The 9,700-nt window shown below is 48.4% G+C and overlaps 1 protein-coding gene across 1 annotated transcript in view; it reads left to right on the forward strand.

Moving 5' to 3' along the window:
• VAV2 (vav 2 guanine nucleotide exchange factor) overlaps positions 1 to 9,700 on the forward strand; it is a 98,306-nt gene that overhangs the window by 61,074 nt on the left and 27,532 nt on the right. Inside the window, exon 4 of the mRNA XM_009998963.1 lies at positions 3,404 to 3,472. Coding sequence (XP_009997265.1) covers positions 3,404 to 3,472 — 69 coding nt within the window. The remainder of the gene's footprint in view (positions 1 to 3,403; positions 3,473 to 9,700) is intronic.

Genomic DNA, 9,700 nt, shown 5'->3' on the forward strand with positions numbered 1-9,700 from the left:
GGCAGAGTGAGAAACAAAGTCTGGGGCTTAACTAATGATAGGAGGGATTTTATAATGAATTTAAATGAACTGGGATTTCTGCAAATCTTTTGGGTTTCAGTGGACTCAAAATACTTTATTCATTACTGTTGGGCATTCCCAGCTATAGTGTTTAATACTGGTTATGAAGTTGCAATATGCTTGGAGATCTGTAAGAATTTCCTGGGGAATCATTTGCTTTTAGTCCCCTTTACTTTCAGTGTTTCTGCTGTTTTGTTTTGGTTTTAAAATAATAACAAACTGCTCCTAAACAACATGGTAGTTCTTGGGGAGCTCATGGCTGGGGGACATAGAGCATCATTACCCATCCAGATGGAGATGCCTCTCCCTGCATGGTTGGGGCCAGGTTAATCACCTGCATCAAGGTGTCTCAGTGCACAGTCTGGGCTGGACCTGTGTAGTGTGCATGAGGGAAGCCCCCTTGAGATACTGGATTAAAAGTTCAACCAGTTGGCTTTTCTTAGGGTTGCCTTGATGTGGATCTGCTGGGGCAGGAGCAAGAGCAGGGTTTTCCTCCCCCAGCCCCTCCCCACCACATCAAATCTGTTTCTGCAGCCAGCTCAAGGGGAAAACACCATCCTGAAACAAGCCCAGCCCACAGCAGGGAGCCGTGGAGGTGATCTGATAGGAAGCAAAACCAGCAACATGGGGAATAATTGATAGGACAGGTCACCCTGTGTCTTCTGCCAACACCGCCCTGGCCCTGGTGCCAGTATGAGTCTGGGCAGAAAAGTGTTTATACATGTTTTTCTGGAACTGGCTGCTGGAGGCTCATCCTCTCCGTGCTGGAGGATTAAATTTGTCTGGGTTTGGCAAAGAAAAATAATGTTAAATTGCTATAGAAGAGAATGTAAGGCAAATGTAGGGAGAGATTTTAAATAGTGGCCATAGTGAGTGGGGCTAAATTAACTAACATTGTTGCACAAAGGGCTTTTGGGGAAGAGTCAGGACTGTTTGGGCAAGACTGTTTGGAGAGAGAGGCACAAGCAAAGGGCAAAGCCAGGGCTTTCTCTAAAAATCTATCCTTCAGCTCCAGATTTTAGCTGGTCCATTTAGTAATCTTCTCCTCAGTGTGACTTTCCTTCTAATTGCATTCTGTGCATCCTTATTTAGCCATTATCTGCTATTGCTGAGATACATGTTATTAATTCCTTCCCTGCCCTGACTTTCACTCCGGTGCTTTGCTGATGGCCAAGGTGAAGCCAGGAGGGCTGACAGAGCTGCTGTCTCCATCAAACTCTCGTTAGAGAATACTTTTCTCTTTTTGCTGTCTCCTTGTCTTACATGGGAGGGTTTATCACAGGAACTGATTACACCTCGAGCCCAGATTTATGGTTGGAAATGTGCACTTGTGATTTTAATATTCTTTATGGCTCTTCTACTTCTTTTGTTCTGGCGTGGTGAGCACTGGAATTGGAAACAGGTTAAGAGAAGAAGATGCATGTAAAAGAAAGGTAGTGCCTTGTGGTGGATTTTTAAAGTTGTTATTATTGTTTTAACAAGTGGTGCTTAAACAGAAGTCACCTCTGATTTCTCCTTCCTTGCTGGAGCTGTGCAGGATGGTGTAGCCCTGCAGCAGAGGTGGCTGTGACCTCTTGCCTGCATGAGAGGAGTCTGAGACCTGTTCCCACGATGGCTCAGCCACGTGCAGAAGACCTGGTGGCTTTTTTGGTCTGCATTTCACATGGCTTTTGTATTTGTCACTACTCCCTGGGGACAGCAGGGGAGCAGAAATGCAGGTTGACATGTTCTGTAAAGACCTCGGGTGCCTCCTGGTCTCTCACTGCACCTTTATGTTTTGAAGCTTCTCTTCAAAATGGGCTTCCCCTACATCTCACAAATGTGAGCAGGTATTTGTGCTGGATGTTGGGCTGGTGGGATGATCACCCAGTGGCACCTGCTTTGCAATGAGACTGTAAGAGCAGGTGCAGCCCTGTCTGCTCTTCCCAGCCGTGGTTCTCCCTCTGCCTTGCCCCTTCCCACTTGGGCATGGTAAGATCTTGGGTGCTCCTGGGTTCCTGTGGGTTTGCACCTCGAGCAGAGGCACAGTGGCTCTGATAGCTGGTGTAGCATGAAATCATCCCTCTCTGTGGCTGGGGTCACCAGGGCTCTTCCCTTCTGGGCTCTCCACTTGGTCGTGTTTTTAATTGAACTTGCTGCAGATTTGAGCACTCTTTCAAAACACTGCCTGAAGCTGCTCACAGAAGGAAGGGTGAAATAAAGCAGAGCAGGGAAGGCAAATTACTGCTGGAGACAGGACCCAAAAATAGTGAATTTAGGGACTAGCCAGGCCACATGTTAAATCTTTCAGGAGAGGCAATCTGTCCTGAAACAGAGAGGGTGGGAGGGGACAGGAGGAAATTACTCCTGAGAGCAGTTGAAAGTTCATATGTATCCAGTTCTGCTCCCCCCAGGATCAGCATCCCCTGGGGGTCCTGGGGACCCCATGGGGACAGGCCAAGCTGCCCTGCCCCAGCTGGCTGGCCCTGGCTGTGGGAAGGCCTGGCCCTACACACCCAGAGCTGCAAGGTGCATCCAGCCCAGCAGAGCCATAGCCCCCCATGGCCCCATGCCAGCAATAACACATTGGGTTTAATTAAAGCAGTATTTTTCATCTCCTTCATACATTATTTGATTATTACTTCAGAATGAGCCAAGGAATTCCTGTATTCTCCCAACTCCCTCCCTTTCTCTTTTAATCTGCTTTCCAGAACCCTTCCCACTCTCTTCCTTTTACCCTTTTGGTGTCCTTTCCCTCATCCCCAGGGCTTTAACTTTTTTCAGCTATTGCAAGGTTGTTAAGATGGGGAAGCCCAGTTTTTGGAAGGACTCATTCATTCCAGTGGGATTGGCTGCTTGCAGTGGTGGGAGATGCTGGTGGGAAGCAGCTCTATGAGTCCAAACCAAGCAGGGCAGGAACTGGCAGGTAGAAATGCTCCATCACAGGTGGAGGAGAAGGTGCTCCCCAAAGCCAGTGCTGGACTTAAATTAGATTTCTTCCGAGTCATTGTGCAAGCAGCAGCACAGCAGGAGCAGCAGCTCAGCCACGGGGTCTCTGAGATGCTGTTGGACGGTGCAGCTCCTCGCTTTGGTGCTCGGATGGTGCCCAGCAGTGAACCAGCCTCAGCACCTGGTTTCATGTCCTGCTGTGCCAGCACTGGCTGCAGGAAGCAGCAGAGATGATGCTCTCCTTGGCAGATAATGCCTCAGTAGGGAAAAACTGAATTTACTGTGAATATTTTGTTCCGAAACATCCTCTGCTCGATGGGAGGCTGAGGGCTGGGCTGGGTTCAGCTAGGGCTGTGGGGGATCTGCTGTGAGGGGTGAGCCACACCAATAACACTGTCATTCCTCTCCACCCCAGGCCCTTCCCCTCGGAGGAGACCACGGAAAACGATGATGACGTGTACCGGAGCTTGGAGGAACTGGCAGAGTAAGTGGCCTCACCCTCTCATGGGGAGGGGACATGAAAAGGGCAAAGTTGCAATGGGTAGTTTGGATAAAATTTGACAGCAGGGCCCTGAGAGCCAGGCTGGCTGCTTTGATCATCTTGCCAGGGGATTTTTGTGCTCTTACAATAGTCTTTTTCCCTTGCAGAGTCCTGGGAGACATCACTTTTAATCAGGTTGAGTTTATGAGTAGCTCGGTGGGGGGCAAGGGAGGCCAAGCCAGTGGGGAGTCCCTTGTTAAAGCTAAATCCCATCACTAGCTGCAAAAGTCTGGGATGCAATTCCTCCTCCAAGCCAGCAGAAGCTAAGCCACTTGCTGGGACTGAGGTACCCGTTGCTAACTCAGCACTGGACCCCCCCAAAGGCATTTTTGGGGCCACATAGGTGCTTCCATGCCCTGTGAGTGATTTTGGACTGGGGCAGTCCCTTGCTCTGTGGGGTGGTGCCGCTGGGGTTTCTGTGTCCATATTTATCTGGGTCTCTGCTGTCTGTGTGTGGTGATATAACAGGCTTTTAAGAGCAACCTTGAACTTCAAGATACCGGGTGAAACACGGGTGCTGTTGGGATTCGATGGCAGCGTTCCCGCCAGCCAGGGGTTGCTTGTGAAGTGCAGTGTGTTTCATATGGATGGAAAGTCTGTATGGGTGGATATGTGGCTTTATCCGGTGAAATGTTTCTGTTCCACAACATAAATAATAAGGCTCCTTAATCCAATGAGTTCCTTATGGCTTCGGTTATTACAAAAGTAAATAATAAATTACTAGTGGAGGGAACAGAGTACCCTGGAATCCCCCCACTCTTGGGTTGCTCCCAGAAGCTACAGTTTACAGTTAACTTATAAAGGGATCCTTTCAAGAATAACATTTCCCACCCCCTCTCCTAAAGTTCTCAAAATCCTTTTAGTATTGGGTTTTAAAATTCCTGATTCTCACACACAGGCATGTTTTTAGTTGGAGAAACGTTTGTGTGTGGACTTGCAGAGAAGTGCTGCTGGGGATGGCAGCTCTCTCCTAGAACCTGGGCTGTGCTCGTGTTGAAGATGGGTTCCCAGCTTTAACTCCCTGCTGCCAGTGATGCAGCTCCCACAGGGTGTCAATGTGGGTGGGAGCTTTCCAAACTGTTCCTTGGAACTTTGCTGTGAGTTGGTCCCTCTCTGAGAGGGGTTTAGATGTCCCCAGTCCTGGGCTCAGATGACTTAGAGGTTTATTTCTCATTGATTTATCTGTTTTGTCCAATCTTGTCTCCAACTTCTAACTTCCCTTATTTTCCCCATTCTTCACAAACATCATTTTTTGAGGTCACTGGGCAGAGGTGCTGGTTGATCAGCACAGGGATATTCCACAGGTTCCTTCATCTGAATCTGCACTTGGAAACACAACCTGTGAAACGGAGACATCATTCACCCCCAGCTGTAAAAACCCCAGCAACGCCCCCCAGAGCCCCTTAGCATGAGTGTTTGCCTGGTGACACATCAGTAATAATTCCCCCTTTTCCTTTTGACAAGGAGCATCTCTCCATGCTTGACAAGGGAACTTTCACTGAGAGTTTGCTGGTCCCAGTGGTGTGCACTGGGCACTGATGTTGGTGCTGGCAAGTGGTGGGGCTGCATGAGAAAGCTCTTTCTTAGCTGCTGCCCATCTCCAAGCAGCTGAACAAGGGCATCATTCACGAGCTGGGAATGATTCACTTCATCCAGCATCTTTGTATGTAACATTGCTGCTGATCCAGCAGCAGGGGAATGTGAGTGCATCTGAAATGCTTGATTGGAGGCGAGGAAATGATTTTCACAACAAGCACTGAAGTGACCCAACACGTGGAAGGAGTTGCTGCCAAACAGCACAACCAGGCTCAGCAGGCAGGGACAAAATAATTGGAGGCGAGGAAATGATTTTCACAAGCACTGAAGTGACCCAACATGTGGAAGGAGTTGCTGCCAAACGGCACAACCAGGCTCAGCAGGCAGGGACAAAATTTTAGGGACATGGTTTAGCCCTGGACTTGGTAGAGTCAGGTTAATTATTGGACTTGATTTTAAAGGTCTTTTCCAACTAAAACAATTCTATGACTCTGTTCACCCTCCCTTTGCCAGAAAGACCCCTCCTTCTCTGGGTGCGTTTTCCACGTTCATTTGCTGCATCAGTGCAGCTAAGTGATGATTTTTGCCCTTTGGATGATTTTGGAGGGACAACCCTGGTGAGCTTGGCACTGCCAGGACACCCCAGGAGTGAGGAGCCTCCCAAAGGGAGGTTTGGTTGTGCTTTCATTGTGCTGCTCAGGATAAATATTGAGCTGCTTCTAACAAGACATTTTTGGGGGTTGGTAGAAGTGTTATGGTTTGTTTGGGGTTTTTTTGAGGATGTCAAAATGTTTCAGTTCAACCTTAAGTACTGAAGTGGAGCAGCTTGGTGTCCCCCTTTTGAGATTTAGGGTGAATTCCTGCTCTGCAAAGCATTTGAAATATAAACATATTTATGGTGGAGGCACAGATTTGGGAAGCAGAATGAACCTGACTTTGTCCTCATTGTCCTCATAGTGCTCTGAAGAGTGAGGGCTGTCATCCTGGAAGGCACTGAGGTGGAAAGTGGTGGCAGTTGGGGACAAAAGCCAGTGCTGGGGCTGGGAGCAGATCAGTAGCAGCTCTACAAGGGCCAGTTACATGTACTGCAGAAAGAAGCTGCTGCGGGGTGCTGGTGTGGATAAAGGATGTTCATGCCTTGGTGAAGCCATTGTGCTTTCACCTTTGGGGTATGGCAGAGATACCAGCAGATCAAGGCAGGTAATTGCCTGGAAACAGCTATTTACTTTTTTTAAAAAAGCAAAACCCAAAAAAGCAAAAGAACAATGGTGATGGAAAGGAGAGGGGAAGCTGAAAGGGTATCAGGGGAGCTGGAAAGTTCTCAGATTCCCTGTCCTCAGCCCACTGGCCCCTCAGTTTGCTTTGCCATCAGCCAGATGGAAGGCTGCAGAGGGCCCAGGCAGATGGTGAGGGCCAGTTTGCAAGTGGAGCTTAATCAATACTGGGAGCAGCAGTAAAGGATGTTTGTCCTCTGCCTGGTTTATTTCTTCCTGCCCTGATGGCAGCCCCTCGAGCAGCAGCAGGTTTTGGGGGAGTTTGCCCAGGAAATGAGGAGGGCTTTGCTATGGCAACACATGGATGCATTTGCTGGAGTCTGTTCCTCAATATCGAAGAGACCCTTGACAGGATGAGGCTCCTGTGGGTCTGCAGGGATGAGAGCCACTGCCTCCCACCTGGACACAGCCCTGGTGGCAGTCAGCAGTTACCCACCTTCCTGGCAAGCAGCTTCCCCACCCACCACTTTTCCATCTCTCTCGACAGGTCTTTCAGCTGCCCCAAACCAGTCTGGTGCTTCTGAGGTTATATTTAACATTTAACCTAAATTGTCTCTGCTGCCACCTAAGCTCTCTCCAGTTATTTTGTCACATTAAACTTACGAGAGCAATTAATCCTGGTCCTCCTTACAGCACCAGAACCTTCTTTATCATGAGCCTTCTCCACGTCATGGCACTGTGCCTCTGTGCTGGCAAGAAGCCTGGCAGGCTTGGGTGGGTTACATGTCAGGGTGGCTTTTGGGTTGTTTGGTAGCAATTTGATGAATTCAGAGTGAGGCAGAAATGCTGTGAATTATTTGACATGAAACATTGAATTTGTGTAACTTGTGCCTCGTTTTTTCCTTTAAAAGTGAATTGCTTTGGGGGAAGAAGTTGTATTTTTGTGAAGAGGACAAAGTGTTTTAAGCAAAGCAGCTCCCCACCAAACCCTGTGCTGGAGCCAGTGTGTCCCAGAGGGGAACTGTCCTGCAGGTTGATGTCCCCCTGTCTTGTTTCAAGCTGCAGCTCCCTGGGGATTAATCCCCAACAAAAGTTTTGGGGATAGCGGTGTGTTTCCAAACTTCTCATGGTAGAGAAGGGAAGTTGCAGAAGATCTGCCTGGCCTTGGTTTCTCAAGCAATGCAGCTCGTTTGGACACAGACTCTGCCAAGAGCTTCTCACTGAACTTTCTCCTCCTCCTTTCACTGCTGTCACCAATGTTGCCTCCTTGTATCCTCCAAAGCAGTGATGCGATCAGCAAAATTTCTTCAGTGCATTAAAAAAAAGCAATGAATAGAGGAGCCAAGGTGAGATGATGGGTTAGCTGCCACTTTTCTCATTATTTTTTCTGTGTTGGGAAAACCACACACGCCAGCCAAATAAATGTCTCTGTAGTACAAGGAGCTCAAGCCATAGCCCTTGTAAATGTGTCTTTCTTCTCTGTCACCAGTAAATGTTTTTCTGTGTCCTGCTTGTGCCATCTCTAGGATCATGTTAGCTGCTGTAACTGTGGGAGACTCATTCTTGGGATTATAACTTTCCTCTTTGAATGGGGAACCTACGACCTGAGTAGAATAGATGGAAAAAGGCTCTTTTGTTATTTCCAGATGTGTGTTTCTGTCCAAGTACAATCTGGCTAATTAAAACCCTGCAAGATCTGGAGTCCAGTGACTGCACATCTTGCACTCCTTCACCCTGAAGCCAGAGCCTGCCAGATGTGCTGCAAACACAGGACTCTGCTTGTCCTCTTCTGACGGAGACTGTGAATGAGGGGGTTGGTCGGATGAACTGTCTATTTATAGCTGTAAGTGCAGAGTAAGAATGAGAAAGTGGAGGATTACTGGGGTGAACTGGAGCTTTGCAGCTGCTGGGCAGCTGTCTCAGGGATCCTGCAAATATGCTTCCAGTCTGGACCTGGCTGTGGCTCTGAGGTCTTCTGGCTCTTAACCTTGGCCACAGGGTTGGAAATTTGGACTTGTCTTTTGGTTGTCTTATTTTAGCTTCTTCTCTCTCCTCCTCCTCCTCTTTCTTTTGCTCTTTGTGGTGTTTCTGGCTCTTTCATCAACAAAGCAAAAGCAGCACTGTGGTTTGGATGGGCTTTTGGTGTGGTGGCTTTGTCCTGAGGGCCTTGCTTGAATTCTTGAGACTGGTACAAACTTATCAACTTCCCAGAGCAGCTTTTGTGGATGAAGAAGTCCTTCAGTCCTCTAGACCCTTAGAGCTTCCTCACTTACCCTCCTCATCCACGGTGTCATTGCAAACGTGGTGTGCAGCATTCCTGTAGCATAGAGGACCTGCTGCAGATTATTTATTGGGGCATCATGGGCCATCTACACCCTATTTGTCCCTTAGTCCAAGGCAGCAGTCTGGCATTGGTCCCTCTGCTAAGGGAGCTGCTCCTTGGTATGGCTGTGCCTGCTTGGGGTGGCATCCACACAGGGCGGGCATTGCCAGGGAGGACCAGGAGCTCATCCAAAAGCATTGGTTTTGCCTGAAATTGCCTTGGATATCAAAAGCTTTATTCTTTTTGTTTTGAATGAGCTTTCCTGGCCAGGCGAGATGCTGCCAGCCCCAAGCTGGCTACATCCATCCTCATTGCAGCAATTGCAAATGCTGGCATTAACACTGAAGGGTGGATAAAATCCCTTCCTAAACCCAGAGCTGTCAATGAATCTCCTAATCCAGGCAGTAGATTGTAGGCTTTGATACCCTTGGGTAACTCCCAGGCTCTGCTGCTTTTATTGAAGGAGTAAATTGCTTTGCTCTGTGAGGAACAAGGTGAGGATCTTGCTCAAGTTGTTCAGTCTACGCGTGACTTGCTTGGGATGCAGAATTTATTGCCTCCCACAGCAGGGGTCTGTGCTAAACACGGAAAATACCTGCCCTGCTTTCCCTCCCCTTAGAGCATTTAACATCCAGAGTGTTCCTAAGTTGCCACAGGCTAAAATCATCCCAATACCTGTCCTCTTATTTTTTTATATATCTTTTTTTTTAATGATGGGGAGGGTGCATATTTTCAGCTCTGACAGGCACAATGTGGGGATGGATGAAAATCAATAGGTGTGAAGCAGTGATGTTGATGGCTGCACACGCCCTGGCAGTGCTTGGCTGCTCTGGGAGAGGCAAATCTGCACCTCTGACTGCTCTCCATAAAGCTGGCAGCTTCTGGTGCTTCTCCAAGATGTCCCAGCAATGTGCTTTAATAAGCAAGGGTTTGTTGGACACAGGTAGAATGGGTGTTAATTTTGAGCAGCTCTAGTGCCTCTCCCCTAAGCTCTCATGTGGAGGTGTCTTTCTAGATGGCCCCAGGACAAGGGGGATGTCCAATTTTTTTGCCTGAGGCCAGAAATCAGAGGTGGGAAGGGCTTGTACTGGTGTTGGT

This window comes from Chaetura pelagica, unplaced genomic scaffold (genome assembly GCF_000747805.2).
Source record: "Chaetura pelagica isolate M959 unplaced genomic scaffold, ChaPel_1.0 scaffold405, whole genome shotgun sequence".
NCBI lineage: Eukaryota > Metazoa > Chordata > Aves > Apodiformes > Apodidae > Chaetura > Chaetura pelagica.